Source organism: Emys orbicularis, chromosome 11, assembly GCF_028017835.1.
Source record: "Emys orbicularis isolate rEmyOrb1 chromosome 11, rEmyOrb1.hap1, whole genome shotgun sequence".
NCBI lineage: Eukaryota > Metazoa > Chordata > Testudines > Emydidae > Emys > Emys orbicularis.
Genome location: NC_088693.1, coordinates 36,802,967 through 36,828,999, shown reverse-complemented (window position 1 = coordinate 36,828,999; position 26,033 = coordinate 36,802,967). Strand labels below are relative to the sequence as shown.

Below are 26,033 nucleotides of genomic sequence, written 5' to 3'. Positions count from 1 at the left end.
GACTATTCATCACAGATCTCATTGTCTTGTGGAGCTGCTAAGTTTTCTGACTCATCTTCCCCCTCTCCCACCCCAGCTCTCATTGCTCTGTGAAGGACTTTTGGGTTCATTGACTCATCCTTTATAATGCTGTGCAGAGCTCCTAGCCTCGGGCTTTGCTAGACTCTTGCCTTCTTAGGTATTACCAGCACTGTAATCTACTTATAGTAAAAAAAAATATGAGTTTATTAACAAAGGTTAAAATTTAAGAGCTAGTGAGCAAATATAATAAGAACTGGTTACAAGTAAAACAAAAGGTATAACATGCTTCTTATAGACTAAACTTAACTTTAACAGGCTAAGGCCTTGTCTAAAGGTGTCTCTTACCCAGATATCCTTTACAGTGCTTTTCAACCAAACCCTGGTTGAGATCCAACTTTAATTAATGTAATCACACTGCCCAATTATTCCCTCGGTGCAGGATCAAACAGGGGTCCTTTTGTTTTCCTCTGATACCCCAAAGTTCATAATCTTTCCACTCCCCCCTCCCCCAAAGGCAGGACAACACTGTGGGTTTTAGTTTCCAGTGTCTTCCCATGTTGACTTCACATCCCCACATTGACTTGGAATGCAAATATAGCTCCCATTGTGTTTGCTTTACAATGCTTAATTTACATCAGAGACTGGGATAGGTGAATAGACATGCTTTGTCTGACAGAAACCCTGTTTGTCACCAATGACTGGTTACATAGTTTAAAACATATTTTTAGCAGGTACATATCTGCATCACAAACAGGAACGAGGAGAAATATTTAGATGAGAACGATGGGGAAAATATTGGCAGGCTGGTCAACATACAACACTGACACCACCTTAGTTTCAAATAAAGATGCAAATGCACCTTGTCCATGCAGGATTTATTGTATGGTGAATCAAATGTGAAAGCATGGAATTTATCTGACAAGCTGAAGTGAGTGCACACCACCTAAGATGCAATCTTCAGTGTAATAAGAATCTTGAGCTTGCAAAATCTAAAGGCTGAAAAGAGGCTTTCATCCAATTAGCAATATCCCAAGAATTATACTTCTTAATTGGATTTTCAAATACATCATATCCCTAATAAAGACTAAGCAGAAATCAGCTTACCTTCTACAGGTTTGTGAAAAGCTGAAAATACAGTTAAGAAGACTTTTAGGCATCTATTCTCTCATCTTTGTGTGTGGAGCTTACACAATAAATCCTATTAACACTAATGTAAGTTACAGGCATAAATCCTCTGTACATCAGTGGAGAGAATAGATCCCTTGCTGTTAAAAAAGATCAGACTGTGATCAACAGAGAAGACATTAAAGCAGATTTTATGTGAGGTAGGTGAAAGTATCTGTTTGGTGCTGGATTTATGGCACAGTAGTCAGACGGCCTACTTAACTAAACCTTTTAATAGCCTATCTGTAAACTTTGGTAGCCAGCATAATTATCAGTGAAAAATGTTTGTGGGAAGGCATTGATAGATTCACTGCACCATCCCTTCCCAATTGTTCCTCCACACACAGCTCTTTCCTTCCTTGTTTTTCTGTATATTTGTGTCTCCTCTTTCTATCTCTCCTCTAGTCTATCTCATCGTTTTGTTTGTCTTATTGCTTTCTCTTCCTTTATGGAAGCATCTCCAAAATTTTGAAAGCTGAGCCCCACCACTTCCAGGAAAAATTAATCCAACAGTGTCACGTTAAAGGCATAGCCATATTTTAGAATTTAAATTTAATACGATTAAATAGTATTTTTAAATGCTTCCTTTGTAGGCCTTCATAATGTGATACTTTCACTTCCTTCTTATAAGCTTTGAAGAGCAGTGACATAGTTAATAATTACACTCGATAAGATTATTTGGTGAAAAAATGTTTTGGGGGAAAATTTCTTATTTGTCGGAACCAAAACTCTTTTTTTGAAATAGGGCTGGTTTTGGCGAATCTCCTGACTCAAAAAAGTTTTGGAAACAAACAAACAAAAAGCTTTTGAAAAGGAAAGTTTGTTTTTGGAGTTGAAATGACTTTGTTTTAAAATTTTAGTAAATTTAGACAAAGGTTTTAAAAAGTCAAAATCAAAACAAATGTATAGATGTTACTGAAACAAAACCGATTGACCCAAACCGATTTATATTTATTTACTATTTTTATTTAGTGAAAAATTAAGATTCTGACTTTTTGTGTCAATTTGAGATGGGGAAAATTTTTTGGTATCAATTTTTTACGGGACAGGAAAAATCACTTCCCGCCCAGCTCTATTAATGATGTTGACATTTAGCATATCACATTGACATCTGAGTTAGCATCCTTTTGAAATAAAGGGAGTGGTTCACATTTGAGATTAATAGCTTGAGATTCACTGAAACTCAGGTAGACACCACTGCATACATTACACTTGATTCATATTTGGTGTTCTTCACAACCATAATATTTGTTTAAAGTGAAAACTGGTATCCAAGGTATAGCTATCACCACGTAGCATAACAGTCCCTAGGGTGGTATTATAAACCAGTACAACTTGAAGGAACCTAGAAGTTGTTCTAAATTGTGTTAGGGACTGAACTGGCCTTCGCCAGACCCAGGATCAGTGACAAGCAAAAAAGGAGATGTAAATCGCTAGTTTGGTGCACTTGGGGACTCAACCCTGTATCAATAAAAATGTTTAAAGCTCTATAAAACTGTGGTATAAAGATTTTATTGGTTGGGATGACTTCCATAATTCACTCTCAGCTTTGCCACTCATGAGTAATGTGGCCATCCTAAATTCATTCTGATAAAACCTTTGTACCGCACCATTTTGTATTTTCTACATAGTATATCATGTCATTTGTGGTGATTTCTTTTGTGATATTAGAGAGCTGTTTTCAGAGGAAAATGCAGATAGCTTCCCTTTAAATACATCCTGCAAATATTTCCTTTAAAAATTACTTACATCGATTTTTAAATGCTGAAGGCTCCAAATAGCAAGGGTGAGAAGATAATTCACCTAATAATTTACTTATTAATTTTATGTATTAGCCCATAGATTCTAACGATAGCTAGGAAAAATCTAGGATAGATGGATCATTCCTAATATTGGTGTGTGTGGAATTGTACTTGAAGGAAGAAGATGACAAGGATTTCCCCGAGGATTTTCCAATCTAGGGATTGCTCCTTCTAGACCAAGTGCATAGTAAGCACTGTGCTCTTCCAGGCCCAGCCATAGTATGTCATAGTTCAGCTTTTTGTCCCAGTGCAACCAGCTAGCTCTGCTGGCTTATGTGTTGGTGCATCCCTCTCTGCCCCTTTCAGGGCACTGTGCTCCTGGGGAAGTAGGGACAGAATAACCCCGGCATCCCCCACATAGCAGGAGCTGCAAACCTCCCTAACGCTTATGCAGGCAGTGCTAAAGTGGGGAAAGTCTTCTTATTACTTACCCTATGACACACCCATGCACCTACATCAAGGGCCAGGCAGAGTCCAGCCCTTTATATGATTGACAATATTCTATGAGTGGGAAAGGTTGAGGGATATATGAGAATGAAAGGAAAACTGCCCTTTCAAGTCCATCACATTGTCTGCTGGCACTACAACCACCCCATGCGAGGGTGCACATCATGCTGTACTAAGGAATCCAAGTGAAGATGGACCATAGGGAGTTATATATGTGGCAATTATTTTAGTATAATAGGATTTATTTCAACATTTTCTATCAATAAAATTTTTTTTGAATTAAATAAAAAAACCAATGAAAACCCTGTACAGTACTCCACTGATCTGATTCTATATGGTTCAGCTCCATGCTCTGGGAGGATGTGGGGGGAGGTTGGTAGCTTTGATGTCAATAGCATGGTGCATGCAGAGATGTCTCAGTAGAATGAGAGCCACCAATCTGCAATTTCAGGGAACTAAAATGAAAAAAAAACATAATTATCCCTCTTATCCTTGTTATTTGGGGCATTCAGCTCATAAAATACATATTTTAGTTCCTTTTCCAAAACAAGTCTTTAAAAAGAATGAACACATTGGAGCCAGATTATATCTGTCAGAAGCTATCAAAATAATTTTTTTATTGTACCAAATCCACATAATCTTCCTGAGTGCTAACATTTGCATTGGGATCTTTACGGAAGTAGATATATGTATTAAAAACAAGTACTGCCAGAGTTCCCTATTGGCTCCACATCTGAGATGGCTGCAGAAAGTTATTCTAACAAAGGTCAGGAACAACTAATGCTTCTGACACAAAAATCAGTTAAGCAATTTATCATGTGATACAGCTTGAAAAAGTGGGGAATTCTACAGACAATTCCCCCTTTTCCAAACCTCTCTCTCTTGTAGCTCCATCTACCATTTTATATATTTCCCACTCAGTTTTTATTCTCTTCTTTAAAAATAAATAACTAAAAAGTAATTCTGCTCTAAATATAGGAAAGCATGTGAAGGCCTTGTTAGGATGGAAAGTAACTCTCAGGGGAAAAAGCTAATTTTTTAAAAAGTGTGAACCCCTGAACGTCAAACAGCTGTGATGATGAGATTGTAAGAGATGTGATGAGTTGTTGTGTCCCAATACTACAGGGATCCCAAAGGTGTACTCTTTTCCCTCCCACTTGTAATCTTTAAGAGCAAGATTATTCCTCTTCCCAAGTACACACAGAATAGTAAAGGAATTTCAGTCCCCTCTTTACTCCCGGTGCAAGCTCCCTGCATCGTGGGTCACAGCACAATGGGGAGAGCAGCCTCCACAGGGCCACTACTCTCCATCCCATGCAGCTGGGTAAGGAGTGGGGCAGATGGGGAATAATCAGAACTAAGCAACATGCTGACATGACCCTTAGTGGGGAAGAAACCTGTAACTGGCATGGATGTTGAGCAAATTACTTCCCCTCTGGAGCAAGAGGGAAGGAGAGCATGAAATAAACTGTGATTCTCAGTGTGACTCCCCTGGTACAAAATACAGCTCCCCCTCAGTACAGCTATGTGCTCCCCTTATTTAGGGCAGGTTTTTATGTTACAGTCTAGCCCTAAGAGAGTGGAACTGATGATTGTTGACTCAGTAAGGGCCAGATTCTGATACCCTACTGCTTTTGGAGTAAGGAACTATTCCTGAACAAGGGTATCAAAACATGGCCTTAAGTCTGGACCAATTAGATTGGTAGAATAAGAATAGGCCTGACCCTCCCCCTGACTTGAATTTAACCCAGAACTTAATTTTATTTTACTTTTAAAGGTTCAGTTCACTTTCAAAGTGTGCATATGATTTTCTCTTGCCTTGGCACTTCTCATTTCATACTGAAACTAGAAGTGGAAATAGTGAGATACTGTGAGAGACTTTCTGTGGTATTTCTAGGCTGACTGGAAACAAAAATGTTCATTCTCTTGAGATTTCCACCCCAGTTTTTCAGACTCAGGAGGTTGGATAGTTCAGGTAATCCAGACTTTTGGGATCGCCTGTGAACTGAACTGTACTTCTAAACCTGTTGAAGCTGATAGAGAAAATAATAAAAGTGGCAAAGAAAAGTGATATGTTCAGTAGAAGAAATTAGCAATATAAGAGGAATTACATTGAAAAAAAACATGTTAAAAGAATGTTTCTAGGCTACAAAGCCAACCACTCAAAAGTTAGAAAACCAGAATGTAGACCAGGGGTGGGCAAACTATGGCCTGCAGGCCACATCCGGTCCATCAGAGCATTTAATCTGACTCTCAGCTCCTGCTAGGGAACGGGGTTGGGGGTTTGCCCCCCTCTGGTGTTCCAGACAGGGAGTGGGGCTGGGGGCTTGCCCCGCTCCGAGTGGGTCCCAGGAAGCAGCTGACATGACCCCCCTCTGGCTCCTATGTAGTATGCGGAGGTGTGGCCAGGCGGCTCTACGCGTTGCCCCGTCCACAGGCTCCGCCCCCGCAGCTCCCATTGACCGGGAACCACAGCCAATGGGAGCTACAGGAGTGGCACCTGTGGACGGGGTAGCGCGCAGAGCCACCTTGCCGCACCTCAGAGCCGGAGGGAGGACATGCTTCTGGGAGCTGCTTGCGCTAATCACTGCCCAGAGCCTGCACCCTTGAGCACACACACCCCCCGCGCCCCAACCCCCTGCCACATCCCTGATCCCCCTCCCACCCCCTGAACCCCTCGATCCCAGCCCAGAGCCCCCTCTTGTACCCCAAGCCTCTCATCCCCAGCCACACCCCCAACCAGAGCCCTCCCCCCCACCCCTGTACCCCAACCCTCTGTCCCAGCCCTGATCCCCCTCCCGCCCTCTGAACCCATTGGTCCCAACCCAGAGCACCCTCCTGCACCCCAGAGCCCTCACACCCCCTCATCCCAACCCCGAGTCCCCTCTCACACCCTGAACTCCTCATTTCTGGCCCCACCCCGGATCCTGCACCCCCAGCCGGAGTCCTCACCCCCTCCTGCATCCCTACCCCCAATTTCGTGAGCTTTCATGGCCCACCATACAATTTCCATACCCCAATGTGGCCCTCAGGCCAAAAAGTTTGCCCACCCCTGCAGACTGCCTATGCATACTTAATTCTGCCCCCTTATGCATGAGCATTAGATAAGTAAATTTAGGAGCCTAAATCTCACTGAAAGTCAGTGGGATTCAGGTTCTGAAGTCAGATAATTTGGAAATTTTAATCACAATTCAGTTACATGATCACATACTATTTTTGCCATAGGACCCTGCCCCATTCAGTGGAGAGGATGGACAGTGCTTAGGGAATGAGGCAGATGTTCAATATTTTTATCTTCATTCAGCTAGTGACCCCTGCCTTATTTACTGAGTACTGTGCAATGAATGCAGAATTATTCATGTCCTCATAGTGTTTTCCAGGGCGATCCTCACTATAATATCCCCATGCCTCAAAATTAATGAATTTATCTTTTACTGAAAGATGAGAGATTTATTATTCTAATTTTACAGATGGGGAATCTGAAACAAAAAGACTTGCCTGAGGCCACACAGTAAAAAAGTGACAAAGCTGGGATTAGAATTCAGGAATACCTGACTCCCAACCCAGTGTTCATTCCTCCAGACCACTGCTAGAGATGCTGAGAGCAGCTACAGTTCCCGTGAGACAGGGGTTCTGTGGGGAAAAAATAGTATCTGATTGTATAAATAAAGGCGGTATCATAATATTTACACACAAGGGGGCTGAATTAAGATTTCACAGGCAATTGTAGAGCTGGCATTTCCTAACTTTTGAGTGCTTGACCTTCCAACCTTAACATTATTTTAGCATTTTTTTAATGTAATGTCCTAGATTTTTTATTTTTATTTTAATGGAAAAAGGTACAAACAAATTCTATCACGGGTAACTGTAACTCCCCCACCCCCACCCCCAATCAGGTTTGGCTGCATTATAAACTTTTGAAATTCCTTCCATACGTATGATTTCCATTTCTATGATCATGCATCATCAACGTGGTTTGAGCCCTGACTCTTCAGCAGTGCAGTAGTGCTTGAGCTAACTACATTGGTTATCAGCATGATAAGACTGATACTCAGGGGCAGGGAGCGAGTGAGTGTGTGGACTGCTCGGGTTATTTTGCTGGGTCTGGGAGGCTGTCTGTTTCCCTGGTTTCCGCTGCATTGTGGGCTGCTGCTGCTGCTTTGGTGGTGATGTGGATGCAGCCTTTTAGAACGTTTATGTTCAGCTATTATTTTGGCAGGCTGCCAAAATTTACCTGAGGAACACAAGTAAGAGATGGGAAATAACAATTTACGAATTTTATAACTCAGCAAAACCTAGAGAGAATGTCATGGGACAAAGAAAAGGCATGTCTATGGTCTTATGGATTTCTCTTTGATGACTTGAAAAGCCCTGCTGCAAATATTAGAAATGCTGGAGCACCTAAAAAAAGTTGCAAGAATCTGTAATCGGGAGTGTTAAGCAATTGAAATATATGGGTAATTACTAGCTCCCCTATAATAAAATGGATTTGGTGCTTTCCTAAAGGTTAAGAAGTGTATCTCTTTGCATTCCTCCTCCCTGTTGCTTTTCAATCAGTGTTTTTCAACAGCAGTATTAAGTTTGGAAAGTAGTCTAATGATTGGTCATTGGAAGGTAACTGCACATTCAAAAAAACAACAACAAGGAGTCCTTGTGGCACCTTAGAGACTGACCTCACACTTGGTAAGGCAACTCCCATCTTTTCATGTATTTATACCTGCTCCTGTATTTTCCACTCCATGCATCTGATGAAGTGGGTTCTAGCCCATTGAAGCTTATGCCCAAATAAATGTGCTTATGGCAGGAGGAGCCTGAAGTCTTTGTGGACTGAGGTTCTCCTGCCATCCCAGCTTTGTGGCCTTTTTTACTCCATCCCCACTTACTCAGGGAAGGGAAGAGGTTTCACAACTGAGCTGAGTCTGTGGGGTAGCTCAGGGAGGCCCTACCCCAAATTACTGTTTGGTTTGCGGTTAAATCTCTGTAACCTGGACTGGAACCAGTCAAATGCCTGGCATGTGAGAGCAGAAGGCAGGCAGTGTAGTGCTCCTCCCCAAGGAATAATTAATAAAACTGCGGTCTGCCATGTAAAGCCATCCCGGGAGTGTCAATAAGAGTGTCTGTGTGGGAAGGGAGAGTAAATGTGACACTGTGAGAGGGAGAGAATGGGTGAGTTATCTAGGTAGGTCTAGTTGTTGGTGACAGGTTCACATATGTCCCAGCAACAACAGCCTATTTCATAGGATGCCACCCTCAGACATCACAGAAATGAAAAAGTAACAGTTCTCCCTAAACCTTACGCAAACACATTCAAATGCATTTTAAAGCATTAAATAGGCCATACAAGAAGACTACAAATAAGAAAAGCTTCAGTAGACACCTAGATAATCATAGTGTCCGATAAGATATTTTAATTATTTTTTAAAGAATCACAATTTCAATTTAAAGACATCGGAGATAATAAATTCTTTATTTTACCACATTCTCCCCATAAAAAATGTAAATGCCTTTTCATATTTCTGCATTTGCAAATCCATGATTTCCACTGAAATGTACCTCCAGCCTTAGACATAACCCACCATTTACTCTTACTTATATTTCATTTATTTAATCTTCAGATTCTGCCTTTGAATACACAAGTTTCCCATTGACTTCAATGGGAACTGCACAAGCATACCCCCAAGGTAGAATTTGGCTTACTATGTGTAAATGCTGTGGGTTCTAACGTTCATGAGTAATAAAATGATAAACAGTGGCCTTTTGTAAAGTTGTCCTAATTTAACACACTAAGTATGAGTACGTTCAAACTGCTTTATCTTGTGGTACAAAGTTTTACACTTACATTATTTAAATATCTCTCAAACAAACTCAGTTAATGCTGCTGTTCACTATCCATTGCTATTTTTCAGAGTGCACAGTATAGATGTGTAATAAAATTCATTGCACTAAGCCTTCATATATTCCAAAATCATTATCTTCAGCAACCATTTTTCATGATATATGATAATGAAGTAATAAAATGCAAAAACCCTTTATCTAAAACACTTGGAATGTGGTTTTATGTAGCATCTGGGTTCTTCCATGCAATTTTTGATCTGTTTAGAGAAGCTGATTAAATTTAAACACGAAGGAAACAGCAAACTCCTTCTCAAGTGAAATGGCTTAACAACGCTTCAAGTAAAATATATGCCAAGTAATAGCAGATACTTTTATAATGAATTACAACCCCAAAGACAAGGTTCTTACAATACTTATCTATTTTCTTGTAGATCAGCTATAAGTCTAGATCTCTTTTCCACATTGAGGGATTATCTTCCTAAAGAGTATATGATTACAGTAGCAAATATCAAAGAGAAAACTACACTCTCTACGTACATTACAAAAACATTGTCTGTCAGTGATCATGAAATTAATCAGCACATTCAGCATGCCAAGTAACAGTATTTCCCCTCAAAGTTATCTAGTAGGTCATAACTCTTATACTACTATTATTACCTGTACAGATTTGTGCTCATACTGGTGTTGACCAGTTTCCCATTTCTCAAATTGTTTCTTCACACTTGCTAAGCCACCAGGTACTGTACAGGTGTCTGATTCCTCTATAGCCTAGTGTAATAGATAAAATAGGTGTTATTTACCTGATACAGTAAGAACAGATGTTCATGGAAATAATTTTTTTCATTAGGGAATAGAAATAATTTGTGTATTTACCACTTAAATAACCACTGATTTCCATAATTTATGTAGCCACTTAGTGACAACTTCCATCAGCATATTCTACAAGCTCTGCTACCTTATTGTATGGTAGATTCTATATTTAACTAGTTCATACAAAATTTTGATTTTTTTTCTTGCTTCTCTGTAAGATACATTTTGATATTTGATATCTCACTATTGTTAGAACATATTGCAACTGTAGCTAGCACACAAACCCATGAATATTAGTATATGTCATAATAATAATAATAATAATAAATAGTATATTTCATAATAAAACAAACCCAAAATAAGGCTGTCAAAAATACTAAACATATAAACATTTAAGACTAGTTGTTAAAACATCACTGAGTCCCTGTGGGATTACTATCTCATTGATGTATAGAGAATAAAAACACACAAATAATAGACAGTCTATGGAATTCCCTTATCCAGAGCTTCTTCAACACCATTAACTGGTGGTGTAGAAGAGGTGCTGAGAGACAAGCAATAGATCCTGTTATATCTATAAATCCTCTCTTCCAAAACTGATATCCAAGGTCCCAAAGGCCCCTGCATAATGCTAAGGATTAGTCATGTGTATCCAGCAATGTATAATACTGTTTGTATTTGCAAGGACTACTCAGGCATCAACACAGACAGGCTCAAACCTGCAGGAGGTGATAAACTTGGAGAACGGAGCAGTCATAAATTGAGATGCTGGTAGAACTAGAGGGCTACTTATTAAAAAACAAACACTTTGGCTTGCCCTGGAACAGTGCAGACAATGGGTTCCACCTCCTCACTCACTCTGACCGATAGGATGATGACCAATTACCATCCAGGTTTTTCCAGCTGTCCAGGGGGAATGTAAGCCTAGGGTTCAAACTACGGGTCAAGCCTAACCAAAACAAAACAAAAAACGCTCCGCCTCTGCAGAATGGACCGAATGTTTATGATATTTATTTTGTAAAAACTCCTTAATTTTTCTTACAGGTAGATAAAAAAGAGCAAATTCACATGGTAAGGTGAAAGAGTAATTGCCGAATAATTTAATTAATACCTTTTACATGTAAAATTACCTTTTTAATCTTATGGATTCATTTATTATGTAATATTAAATATGATGTTTTTTGTATTATTTAATGTACAAATACAAAATAAGCCTTGAAAAATTGTTGGCGCCCGCCACACTCTTCTGAAAACATGAATGTGCTACTGGCCACAAAAAGGTTGGGGACCACTGATTGTGATCCTCTAGTCTGACCTCCTGTATAACACAGGCCATAGGAATTCTCCAAAATAATTCCTAGAGCAGATCTTTTAGAAAAAACATCCAAGCTTGATTTTAAAATTGTCAGTGATGGAGAACCCACCATAATCCTTCATAAATTATTCCAATGATTAATTTTCCCACCATTATAAGTGTATGCCTTATTTTGTAGCAATGGGATTCACTCATCCAAAGTTCTCCCTCAATTTCACAAGGTGCTGAGATAATTGTGTGACATTGTATATACAGATTAGTGCTGCGACATGACAGGTCAGCAGAACATAGGACAAATTTATGTCTAGACTAGTTTGTGACACCACTGTAATTTGGGTTACATGACTGCCAATTAATTTGAGTTAACTCACACCTTTTCCAATACTCATCTAGACACTCCACAAGCATTTGTTCTAGGACTCCATGAGCCTTGTATAAACCACAAATATTTGTGTCCTATCAACTCTTTTAATGTTAGCATACTCTTCTGGATCTGGTTGTTACATCAGTGAGACCTCTGTAAAGTGTTTAAGTGAACTTCTCAGGAAGGCTGGCAAGATAAAAATGGTAAAAAGAAGTTTGCCATTTTCTCTGGTTTTTAGTAGGAGGAAATCATTTAGGAAACTTAAAAAAAATACTCAGAGCTGTTAATTCCTTCCAGATATTTTTAAGGATCATGCAAATAGAGTGCAATATTTAGCATCTCAAGTCCAAAGTATCACAATTCACTTCTATTAAGTAGTTTTTTGATCATCTTTCTGTCTGTGCCCTTCTGCAAGGTTTCTGAGGTATTAATGATAAAGGAACAGGCCACTGAACCAAACATCATATGCCTGAGCTCCCACCAGCCTCATGTTTCAATTCTCTGTTGTTTCTCTTTCTGCAGTCCAGCATTTTACTACATTTTATAAATATATATAAATTGAAGTGTGTGTATGCACTAGTTCTCCTGTTCAAGGACAGGCTAGGTATACTTGGTCCTGCCTCAGCGCAAGGGGCTGGACTAGATGACGTCTCAAGGTCTCTCCCAGTCCTACTTTTTATGATTCTGTATCATTGTCCAGTTTAACACTGCAGTAATTTCAAATTCCATAGTTTGAGCAGCCAGAGTTAAGCATTGTTTTGAATACAATTTTATTACCTGCTGACTATAAAAATTGATAATAGTACAGAAACCTGTATTCTTCTATAATCATAATTGGTTTAGCAGAGTGGCTATTTTGCTAATCTCTCCTTTCTATGTTGATTTAAATATTCCTAATAGATTTAGTGCATACAAGAGCAAAAAGAAAAACTGTACAACCAGTGAATTAAAATGAGCCTTCCAAAAGATCAGTGGTATGCAAACTCTTATTCATAAGAGACTGAAATGAATTGGTAACTTTGCTGTGTAGGTGTTCGTAATTCAGGTTTTTAATTTTGTCCTACATAAAGATAATGTGGGCAAAATAGTGCGACCGCTTTTGTGAATAAGCGAGCAGAATATGGCCCTGTGTAAACAGAAATAGCAAATTATGAAGACAATTATGAAGATAATTGTGATGTTAAATAGAAGGCAATATCTTACATTAGCACAGGAGCTGCTGCGCTCTACTTTGGACACAGCTGCTTGATACATAGCCATTCTTTCCTTCAATGAGACAGAATCTTGGAAATCCAATGGCACACTATCACTCCAGTTCGTGTTTTCTTCTGAAAATCCACTTACAGGCTTGTGACAGCCAGCAATAGCTAAAAGCAAACATAATATTTCATATTAGGAGGTTTATTTTTATTATTAAATACCTGCTTTTAGGGCTGAAAGAAAAGAAAAACTGTCTTCAAAAACAGATCGCAAGAGTTAACAATGGTATCCAATATCTATGGCAATATTACATCAATTCCAACTTATAATGTACGAACTGCAGATAGTAAATTACGGCTCTGGATCAGGTCCAAAGTGCTCAAGCCTTCTCCCAGTGAAGTCAACAGGCATTTCAATGGAAACAATGATGTTTCTTATTGAAATAAATATCACTTTTTTAAAAACTCTACTAAAATAAAGACTTTTCAACAAAAAACATTTTTCTTGATAACCTAGCAAAAATATGTGGTCACCAGAAAACTTGAATATATATCCTTTTACACTATAAGCAAAACCACTATAAGGCAATACATAAGTTATAATGGGGCAAATTCTATTTTAATCAATTGGGTTGCAAGGGAGTAACTCAGAGCAGAATTTGTCTCCAGTTTATTCATTTACTATTAATTATTTTGTCTGCACTAGAGTATTAAAACCTCACTGATAATTAACTACTTTGACCTCACTCATAATGAATACAAAACCAAGTGAGTGTACAGCAGCTGAGCATTGCAGAGGTTTTCACTTAGACTATTACTTTTACTCTGAAAAACTGCGTATAAAATGCAACACCTAAATTGCTGTGACTTCCTCAGTTTACATTGCACCCACAAAGTTGACTCATTTCCATTAAAAATGTGAATTGTCTCATCATAGCCTACTTATTAGCTCTTTCAAGATCTTCACTTGATATTTCGTCCATATTATCTAAATCTCTACATTAGGTGAAGAAGATTTATTCCCTTCAGTAGAAGACAGCTTACTTTGAAATTTTCACCTTAATAATTTTGCAGCTGACCAAAAAAGTTACTTTGATATCTTCATATATTAGCAAAAAGAACAGGAGTACTTGTGGCACCTTAGAGACTAACAAATTTATTAGAGCATAAGCTTTCGTGGGCTACAGCCCACTTCTTCGGATGCATATAGAGTGAAACATATATTGAGGAGATATATATACACACCATATATTAATTAATTATATTTATTATATTATATTATATTATATTATATATTAGAACACCCTACAGTAACTGGTTCTTCAAGATGATGTCATCAGTGGCCTCATCTTCGCTGGTTAAAAAAGGTGCATTCTTTACCTTAGGGGTAACTAATGTGTCTGAGCTATCCCGAGGTAAAAACACAGTAAAGACAAGGCACTTTCATTTTACCATGAGGTAAACTAGGCAAAATCAGCACTGTATGTACACCTCCACCTGGGCTGACCTCACCTAGTTTCCCTTGCAGTAAAACTAAAGTGCCTTTGTCTTCACTGCACTTTTACCTTGGGGTAGCTCATGCTTGTTAGCTACCCTAAGATAAAGAGTGCTCCTTTTTTAGTAGTGAAGACAAGGCCAGTGTGGATCACACTGTAGATAAGCGAGCAGTGAGTCATTTGTGTGATAGAACGACATTGATCAAAACTAAAAGCTAAAAACAATAAGGGCCCGTGCCTGTTAGAAGTTTCTACTTTCTGTCTATTCAGTATGCGTCTCTTAGTATTTAAAATGGTTGGATATAGACAAAGGTTTTACAGCTTCTCTTCAACTTTATCAGGAATTTGTGCCTGCAGTATCTTACTGACTCTCATTTCTTCCTGTAGTATATCACCAGGGAAGATCTCATGTTCAAAGCAAAATTCCAGGATGTAGAGAATACTGCTTGATAGCACATAGTGCTGCTTTGCTATTGCTTCTGTGAACATACTGCAACGTGACTGCATAAAATAAGCCGAATGGTTCATGTTTCATTTCTCTGGCACTTGTAAAGTAGTCATATTTTTCTCAGTGTAAAATCATTGCAATCCTCCCTAGAAACTGTCATGTCATATTGGCAGGTGAAATGTAGAGAACAATTAATTTAATTCAAGAGCAAGTACCAGTACATCTATCTCTTTTATTATTTCTAATTCCACATTTCCATTATACAAAAACTGCTTTTTGAGAGTCTGTACAAATTAATAGTAAGAGACTCGTTTTAATAATAAATAGGCTTCTTAACATGCTAGCTGCAAATGGCAGTGCCTTTGTGCAAGCCAGCACATCAAAATCCAAAATTGTAACTAGTTTAAAAACTATAGTTAAATTAGTCCATGCAGATTTCTGCTCATGTTCTGAAATTTCAAAACCCCATGAGGGTCAAATTTGGTATCAGATACATTACCATAGATTAGTGGGAACTGCATGTGTGAATATTAGGGCAGAATTTGCCCTTGAATTTTTTAAGATAATTTTTAAGCAAAAATATTGAAGAAGAGTAGCCTCTAAGCTTGTGAAATATCCAACCTAAATTTAGGTGAAATAAATGGTTAAATGAGCTTAGTGAGTCAAGTCAATTTTTTCCAAAAAAATAAATCTACTTAATTTTTCTTTTTGTTTTTAAATATAAAAATACCATTTGAAAACTAGACATAGTATCTAGATTTGGTTATGACACAATACCTTAATGAAGGTAGAATATTCCTGTAAATGGCAAATAAAACTGAAAGTTACGGTGGAACAAAGTTTTGCTTTTACAATGCAGCTCAGGTACTGAATGTCAAGTCAGAGACAGATAATATGATTAATTGAAATGAGATTTGCACTCATAATGAAATTTAGGAAATCTAGCCACAGCAGCAGCAGCAAAACAGCTGCAGAAATGGGCTTACAGTAGAGAGAGAGAGAGAGAGAGAGAGAGCGCATATGGCTTTGTTTACTTTTATCTGGATGAAGGTGCAGTTCAAGGAAAATCTGGGAAGGTGAAGACCTTTGTATATGAACATGGAGCATGTACGATACTTTCTAAAGCGAGACAAGAGGATAAAGGACTTGTAGGAAGCTTTGCTTTGCCACTTAATACTCTCATTTCACTTCCTGCAATTATTTTCATTTAATAAAATCATTTGATGTGCTGTTTATGGGATTTTTTTACTGTCTGAATGTAATAATGGTTTTGTTTTTTCTAAATGATATTGGAATACTAAAACCCAAGTGCCAATCACGGAGATAATCCACAAATTAGCGCTATATAGTCATGGTGATTTCCCTATTTGTCATCCCATTTACCTAGAAGTAGGGCAGAACCCTAAACAAACAAGCCCTGTGACATGTATAGTTGCTTTGGAGATGCTCACTGTAAAGGAAAATATTTCACATTTTCATATTCTGCAAAAGATGAAAATAGCGTTAGGGCATATGATTCTAAAGAAAGAACCTAGTCCTTGAAATGCAATTAATCTGCAGTTTTGAGCAGGACAAGAAGTCTCCCTTGTTACGAAGGATTTGTCCTTGGTTTTTCAAAAGGTGTATGAATGCAATCTAGTCCCTTAATTGCTGAAGGAGAAGCAATTTTATGTTATATAGAGGAGAAATGTGTATATGTGAATAGCTTATTCTGTATGGCACACAATAGGAAACATGTCCTCCTTCTAGTGAACTCTTGGGGAAACACACCAGCCTGAGGAGACTTTTCTATACCTATCAGAGCAAGAGTCTGTTTAAATGGACATTTCCTATGCAATTACATTTTCTGGGATTTCCTTTTATTAATTGAAAGTTACCGACACACTTCTTCAGTTATTAAGGAGAGAGGGATTCCTTTCTGCTAGTCTTTTTAGTATTTATCAGAATATAGTAGAAGAAACACACCTGACATACACATTTACACAAAGGGCCTTCCTTCTAAAATTAAAGCATTGTTTCAGTCCACAAAAGCAAGAACATCTGCTGGACATGGTTATTTTATTATGATTATTTAAGCCCTATGTTATCTCACTGGCAGCTAGGCATGGTCACAATTATTTTTTTTAAATGCATACAAATACAGAAAGCCATTCTCAAAGGTAACCTAAAAACTACTGCTACTACTGTGGCAAGGAATGCACCTGAAACTGGAATGTGTAATCCAGGGCCATGAAAGTTAAACCAAAAACTTAAACAAAATAAATATACCTTATATTGTGCCCTGAAGACCAGAAAAGCCAGGGCCTGATGGGACCTCTTTAGGGGTGGAGTCTTAAAAAGACCCTTCACTTAGAAAGTTCTGACACTATTCCTACAACATTCACTCCTAGGAACTGACAAGACAAATAATGTTAAAGACCATGGGCTGAATCCTGAAGTCCTTACTCTGTTCTGACTCAGGCAAAATTCCCATTGAAGTCAGTGGAAGTTTTACCTCAATAATAACTTAAGAATTGGGCCATATGTTCTTAAGCAAAACCAATTATTCTGTATAGCGCTAGTGTTTGAATTTGTACTCCTGCAAATAAAGCAGACATGAATACACAACAGGCAAGAAAAAGTAATACTTACCACATATATAGCACTTTACAATTTCAAAGCGCTGTACAAACATTAATCTAATATATGAGAAAAGTAGTATATTGTCATGTGTTAACCATAACAATATGGTTGTAGTATGAGTTTATTGCTCACATAATGCTGACTGTCTCAGTTTCTGCATGGGTTGTCCGCTATTACTCAAGTGAAAGCATCTGTCTTTTTCAAAATACAGGACCTAGTAATCTTCCTCATTTGTTCTACTTCTACATGTTTTACATCTTCCTTCCAGATTTTCCATCTAACCTTCACTGAATACCTGAGTTATATGAACACCAATTTTATGTCAGAAATTTAAAAATGGGACGTTGAGCAATTTGTGTAATTTTCATGAAGTCTGGCCTTGCATTGGTTATCATTCTGTGTGGATACCGCTCTGAATGTGGTAGCTCATGTTAACCTATGCTCAGGGATTCATAAGTCATCCATAGGGATGTGCTGGGGGTGGGATTTAGCCCCAAAAGTATTTCACTCGAGTTGGCATATGAAGCGAATGCATGTTCCTTGCTCCATTGCCCGCATATATGTAACTCAGTAACAGAGAGTGTGGAAGCAGGAGTTTGGAGCACCTCGGAAAAAGCAGCATAAGCGTATTAGCACCAAAAATACTTTTGTTGACGTTTTTCCTGTTCCCATCAGTTCATTAAAGGAATTGCATTTACCTGACAAGATGCCTTAAAAATGCATCTTCATGACAGTTTTCCTTCTTGTAGATAAAGATGAAGAAAATATGATGTGAGCACCTATATTTAACAGTTCAGATCTAATACAATCTCAGTGCCTGGACATTTCACTGGTTCTGCTAGGGTTTTTCTGCACTGCACTGGAAAATTTGATTGAATAATGTTGAGTCCCTATAAATAGGGCACTCCATTCCTTCAGGAAAGGGAGAATTGTAAGGGTCCAAGAATATAAATATATATATATATATATATATATATATTTAGTAAAGTCACTGGAATCTAGCTATTAATCCCGATACTTGTACTGCACATAATATCAGAGCATCCCTGAATCCCTCCATGTCTCCTTTTCCCTGGATAATGTAAGAGAGGGTATATGTACATCAAACCTGCCTTACTTTAAGAAATGCATTGTCTGAGGTTACAGAAACAGGTTTCAGGTGAGATAAATTTGGGTCCAAAGTGATGCTCAGTGGCCAGAGACAAGAAGCTGTGTTTTTAAAATTCCCTTGTATTTCTTTTGAACTTCTCAAAGATGGCGAGGTGATTGACTTGAACAAATGTCTTTCCCTTTTCTGGGTCTCTGCAGAATTTACTTAGAAAACTTTAGTAGAGTACAAGAAAAGTTTGTCCCTGAGAAAAAAGTAAACATACACATAAATTACCTCAGAAAAGATTACAGTGGCATAAAAGCCTTTAGAACAGATTCCCATAACAATATGCTGTCTGAAATGGTACAAAGCTTCCTTTTCATTGATTTGAACTATAATGGACTTGTTTAGGGTTTCGGTTACTATATCTCAAGGATGTGAAAAGGTGGTACTGTAAATGTTTAGAGTCTTCATCATCAATGTATAACCAATATGCTTAAAATCTTCACCAAAAGAAACTGTATGTTGAGTGCGATGCTGGTAAGTCAAGCAGGTGCTAAAAATTATTTTAGTACTTCTCATCCTTATCACCACTAGTTTGACCAAAATACCTCTTCATCTGAAACATACTGCACCCTTACATAGCTAAGAGAAGTGATAATCATAACAATAAATTGAAATTAGGAGCAGAATACACAGATTATTCTCTCCTGTAATAATCAGCCAACTTTATCTAGGGTTGATCTAGTTTTTTTAAAGCTGGTGTTATAATTTCCTCCTTTTCTTTCATTCTCATAAATTAACCCTGCAAGAGTAACATAATCAGACAGAGGAACTACAGGGCAAGAATTTATACTGGTTGAAGCACTCACATTACAAATAGAGAGGGGACAGATTGAAGTATTCAACCCAGGATTAATCCAATCCAAAAGGTATCAGAACCTAATACCATAAAATGCAATACAAGGTGGGAGAGAGAGAAAAGAAAGGGCAGTGTGCATTCTGCTAGCTATTAAAACTTACTAGTCCAGTCATATACTCTTACACTGCTCACATCCTGTCTTACTCATTGTGAGCATGCTTTGCCGCTCAACTTCGCTGTATCAGAACATTTTCTCAGCTATTTCGCCTTCTAAGGGCTTAAGGGAGAAGACAACCTTGCATAAATCTCTGGAAGTACAAATAACAATACATAAGAACTTTCCATGTACTTTGGGATGGATGAAATTAGGTGATATATCGTTCCATCAATTTTTAAGCAAAGCTGCCTATTCATTTCTATTTATCTCAGAACTGTCGGAATGACACAGTCCATGAAATGACTATAACTTAGGGTACTTATATGGCTCCCTTTACCATATTATACGAGCAGCTGACGATTTCTTAATGTATTTATCCTCATAACACCCCTGTCAGGTAGGGAAGTACTATTATTCCCATTTCTACAGCTGAGGAATCGAGGCACAGAGATGGGGTGTGATTACAGTTCATGCAGACATACCCAGGCTAGCTTTAATCTAGCAAGCTAACTACCGGAGCAATGAAGCTGTGGTATCACAAGCTGTACAAGTCAGCCCCAAACCAGGGGTAATTACACAGGTTGTTAGTCCATGTTGAAGCTCATGCTACCATGGCTTCACTGCTCTAGTATCTGAGCTAGCTAGATTAAAGCTAGCTTGGGTATTTCTATGTGAGTTGTAATCACACCAAGTAAATGCATATAGACATACCTTGAGTGACTTGCCTACAGTCACACAGCAGCCTGTGGCAGATCAGTGAACTCAACCCATGTCTCCCAAGTCCCAGGCAAATGCCCTAATCACTGGACCAACCTTCCACCATCTCCATACATGTATGTACACTCAATCACATTTTCCATCTCCTCCTGTGATGTGCAAATAGAGGAGAGACTTTTACATTCAGATTTTCAAATCTTATCATGCAACTTTGGTAAAACGAGTTCCAGTTAGTGGGGCAGAGTTGAAAAGCGGTACCCAGACTCTGACCTCATTAGGGTGCCCCGACTGCCTCCTGGGAGAACAGCAAAAACACATGTGCTGTAGATAGAGCAGTATTATCAGATACTGAAAGACCAAGAAACCTGCAGCCAGGTCATCCTTACATTCCAGCCCAACATGTTTACAGTATACAAACAGCACATATGTGGGAGTGCAAATGTGATGACCTTTGAACATTTATTCTGACTACTGTTGGAATTAGAGCATATTACTGTGCCCATTTACATATCAATGCATACATGACACTTGTTTCTGTGTTTGTATTTAGCATATTTAAAAATAGGGGAAACCAAGTTTCAAAGACGTGACTCAAGTAATTATAACAGCAGTAGTCAGAAAGTTTGGGAATAAAACTCCCATGACAGAATAAAAATAGAAGACAAGCTTTGAACCTGTGAGCCTCCCACAATGCAATCAAGTGCATTGCCAAAAGCCTCAGAAAGACACCACATGAGCAGGTGAAAATTAAAACTGCAAAACTGTTTGCATGAAAAGCAAAACAAGCACATTTTGGGCTTTTGGCCAGTTCTGCTTTCTGCCAGAAATGGTTCCATTACTGCAGAGCACTGAAAAGCAGTATTTGTGGATGAAAACCAAATTTTCCCAACTGTAAATAGTGTTTTCTGCCTGGAGACAAACCATACAACACTTGAGCCTTATAGGCCTCAAAATAAAGTAAAATCCTTGGCAGTGGAGCTTCGTGGAACATCTCCTCTGATTCTACTTTGCGGTTCACAGCTTCCTAATGGGATTGTCGATTATCCACTGGACTCCAGAAGTGGAATTGGATCATATTATGCTACTACATCTTCAGCCACCAGCCTCAGCCTCTTTATTTAATAAGTTAAATCCTTACGACTCTTCTGAGGTAAGAGAGTGCTCTTCTCTGTTATACAGATGGCGAAGAGATGACAGAGGTGATGAGTGATTGTTCAAAGCCTTCTCTGAACACTGAAGCTGACTCTAAGTTGAGGCCACTAGACATATTTGTGAGCTGGTGGCTTGTCCAGCAATGTGTTCTCAGCCAGTGAGCTTAACAGCAGTGATTACTACAGCCATCAGCTACTATTGCTACGCACTTAGTAAACTTGTAATTCTGATGACAGTTATAATGCACTACAATTGTGTCTCAGGCAACCCAGTGGCTGGAAGCAATGTTGCCAACTCTCATGATATTTGGTGTTTTCCTGATAGCTCCTGTTCCTTCTTCTTATTCTCCTCCATGTGTTCCTTCCACCACAATCATAGGTTTTTCCAGTGTTGGGCACATGATATGGCCCAGTCTGTAGCCCTGGCAAGATCTTCCTCGGTTCATGGCTCCTCTACGAGCCAGCAGACCGACAGATTTTCCATGTTGTGTTTCACCATAGTCACATGTATCTGGGTTGTTGCAATAGCCCCACTTCTGCATATTGACTTTTGATCTGCCAACTCTTGCTCAGAGGGGATTTAAACTTCTCCAGCTGGACCAATCCTGTTCTGCGCCTGTGGGAAGGCATTCCGCAATGTCAATGTGCAATTTGATGTCCTTGTCAAGTATTTTAAGCCATGTGCATCACGTTTACAGTCATGTAGCCATTGATGACACAGTTGCCAACTTTCACGTGGTAAATAAGTACCCCGACTTTCACAATAAGCCAAAAATCAAGCTAATCCCATGTCAAAACAAGCCAATCCCTAAGAACCCAACACTCTATGTGACTAGATCCCCCCTGGCATGCAGTCTGGGACTGTGGTGGGACCCCTGTGCATCCCTGACTCTCTCACCCCTTTGCCCCTGCTTGCCAGGAGCCGATCAAAAAAAGAAGCAACAAGCTACAAGCCAAAAAACTAGCCAACAAGCTACTCACAAGCCAATTAAGCCAAAAACAAGCCCAATTTCTGCATTTTTTCCGCAGGTTTGGCATGTCTGATTGGTGATTTTTTTAAGCGGTTCTATTGAGTTAGGAAGCTTTTCTGCAATTCAGGTGGCCAACTTCCACTGTGTGGCCATGTAGCAGATGTGTGGTATCTTCACCCTGTCATAATTAAGGCTACGATTTAGTAACAGGTATTTTTAGTAAACGTCATGGACAGGTCACGGGCAATAAACAAAAATTCACAGTCCGTGACCTGTCCATGACTTTTAATTACAGGTATTTTTAATATAAGTCATGGACAGGTCACGGGCCATGAATTTTTGTTTATTGCCCGTGACCTGTCCATGACTTACATTAAAAATACCTGTAATTAAATGTTGGGGAGGGGGGAAGCCCACCTGGGATGTTGCTGGGGGGTCATTTGGGGCGCTGCTGCTGTGGGGGGGGGGCGCCCGTGGCCAGCGGCACCAGCTGCCCCAGGGCTGCCGGAGCAGGGGCTGCTCCAGCCAGCCGGGGGCTGCTGCACAGGAGAAGTGGTTGGTGTAGCTGTCCCGGGGGTCACCTGAGCAGCTGGCCCCGGAGCCTGCTGCTGCAGAAGTCACGGAGGTCGCAGAAAGTCCCGGAATCCATGACTTCTGCGACCTTCGTGACAGATATGAAGCCCTAGTCATAATTATTCCACTTTGCTTGAGACCACTCTCCTGATATCCAGTGGAGCCATTCCAGCAAGCACATAAAGGCTGTTCATGTTTGTTGGTTTTAGACATCCTGCAATCAGTGGCAGCTGTTACTCAGCACAGGGTCCGGCTTCTTTGCATGAGCCAAACTTTCCCACATCAGACATGCATATTCGGCCCTCGAAGTGCTTGTGTGGGGGCTCTTAGTATTGCTGGGATGGTTTCCCATTTTGAATTTGCAAGCTTCCTAAGCATGTTGCTCTGGGTGCTACCTTTGCCTCTTGTCTTCTCCACGTGTGCTCTGAAGGAGAGTGTGTGGCCTAGCATTACTCCAAGGCAGACAGGATTACAGCAGTGGGCAAGTGATACTCCATTCCAAATTATGTTAAGTTGTCTATTGGCCTCACAATTCTGAAGATGGAAGAGACTCACTTGTGTTTCGGCTGGGTTAGGGCACAACTGGTTCTTGATGTAACAGACTGAGAGCCCAGACAGCACCAATGTTAGTGTAGCTTCGATCTGGGCGATATCCTTGGCTTGGGCAGAAATGCATGGGTCATCGAAATAGACCAAACTTCTTGAGCTGATATGGATCAGTTGATCATTCGTGTAGATGTTGAAGAATATTGGCAAGAGTACGTTCTCCTGTGGTAGGCCATTTTTCTGTTGCTGCCATCGGCTCCGCCTCCCACTACAATATAGCCCCAGTTCCTTCAGTTATGTGACTAAGTGAAAAGGCCCGGGTTGGGAGCAGTGGAGAGGGAGGTAGGCAGCTGCATGACATAGGAGTTGCTTTGGGAGGCATTGTGTGATTTACAGCATCTCCTGGATCTCCCCAACACACAGAGAGAATGGGGATGCTAGCAGAGATTGGTCCTTGCACTCAGATAAGGCCAGACACCAGGATGCAGCTGGTCCCTGCACAAGACAGTGTGAGTAGACAAATGGTTCCTTCTACCTTCCTCCAGTCTGGCCCTCAACATTTGATTAGCAGAGATCTTTAAGCAAGTGAACCTTTATAATTTACATGCTGTTCAGGGGTAACTACAGTGACACAAGAGGTGTGTTGAAGTGCACCAACTATAGGCCAAATCCAGCTCACCTTAATACATGATTCAACCCACTCACTCATTCAATGGGATGAAATTTATGAGTCAGATGAGCAGGATAAGGCCAATAAAGCTAATGTAGTGAGAGACAGAAGAGGCACATAAATAGATTGGAAAGGGCTTTTTTAAACATTAGTAATAGCCTCATCCTCTAGTCTTCACTTAGGATCTATGGGCTCATGTCCTAGGCTACATCTACACTGCATCTGGGAGTGAGCCTCCCAACCCAGGTCCACTGAATTGTATTAACAGGGGTTGAGCTAATGCACTAAAAATAGCTGTGTAGACATTGTGGCTCAAGCTTTCACACCTAGAGTGGTAGGGTGGGTTTGAGAGCCCAAACTGCAGTGTCGACTACCAGTTACTTTTAGTGCACTAGCGTGAGTAGGGCCCTGCCAAATTCACAGTCCATTTTGGTCAATTTCACAGTCACAGGATTTTAAAAACTGTAAATTTCATGATTTCAGCTATCTAAATGTGACATTTCCCAGTGTTGTAATTGTAGGGGTCCTGACCCAAAAAGGAGTTGTGGGACGGGTTGCAAGGTTATTGTGTGTATGTGGGGGGGGGAGGGTTTGTGGTACTGCTATCTTTACTTCTGTGCAGTGCTGCCTTCAAGACAGTTCAGCTGGAGAGTGGCAGCTGCTGGCCGGGAGCCCAGCTCTGAAGGCAGAGTTGCCACCAGTAGCAGTGCAGAAGTAAGGATGGAATGGTATGGTATTGCCACCCTTACTTCTGTGCTGCTGCTGGCGGCAGCTCTGACTTCAGAGCTGGGCACCAGGCCAACATCCGCTCCTCTCTGACCACTCAGCTCTGAAAGCAGCGCAGAACTAAAGGGGGCAATACTGCAGCCCACCTAAAACAACACTGTGATCCCCCTGCAACTTCCTTTTGGATCAGGATCCGCAATTTGAGAAACGTTGGTCTCCTCCATGAAATCTGTATAGATTAGAGAAAATCACAAAAAAGACTAGACTTCACCAGGGGGGAGAAGGGGGACAAGGAGCAGATTGCATGGTGTGTGACGCATTTTTCATGACCATGAATTTGGTAGGGCCCTAAGCATGAGCTCTGCCGCCACAAGTCTGTTTACCCAGCCTGGGAGGCTCACTACCAGATGCACAGTAAACAATGCCCTAGAGCAGGGGTAGGCAACCTATGGCACGCGTGCCAAAGGCGGCACGCGAGCTGATTTTCAGTGGCACTCACGCCCAGGGTACTGGCCACCGGTCTGGGGTGCTCTGCATTTTAATTTAATTTTAAATGAAGCTTCTTAAACATTTTAAAAACCTTATTTATTTTACCTACAACAATAGTTTAGTTATATATTATAGACTTATAGAAAGAGACCTTCTAAAAACGTTAAAATGTATGACTGGCACGCGAAACCTTAAATCAGAGTGAATAAATGAAGACTCGGCACACCACTTCTGAAAGGTTGCCGACCCCTGCCCTAGAGGCTTACTGATGACAAGGGCTGAGCACTCACAAGTGCATCTGCAGTCAATAGGAATTGTTGGTGCTCTAGAACTCCCAGAATCAAACTTATTTTCTCACTTTATGTCCCACCCCATTTTGTCTTGTTGGATTTGTGTGCATTAGGTTTAAAAAGCAATCTCAACAATACAGTGACATGTAAAACAAGATGATCCCCTACATTTGGAGGCAGCTGAACTTTCCTGAGTCAGTTTGGTCTATCTCCAATTACAACATCTGTATTTAAAGCTAGGACTCTCATGCTGTTTATCCTTCTTAAA

General features: G+C 39.9%; 1 protein-coding gene across 1 annotated transcript in view; it reads right to left on the bottom strand.

Annotated features, from left to right (window-relative positions):
- Window positions 1-26,033, bottom strand: part of XIRP2 (xin actin binding repeat containing 2) — a 144,475-nt gene that overhangs the window by 23,616 nt on the left and 94,826 nt on the right. The window contains exons 3-4 of the mRNA XM_065413471.1: window positions 12,962-13,125; window positions 9,927-10,037 (exon numbers count right to left, since the gene is read on the bottom strand). Of these exons, the coding sequence (XP_065269543.1) occupies window positions 9,927-10,037; window positions 12,962-13,125 (275 nt within the window). The remainder of the gene's footprint in view (window positions 1-9,926; window positions 10,038-12,961; window positions 13,126-26,033) is intronic.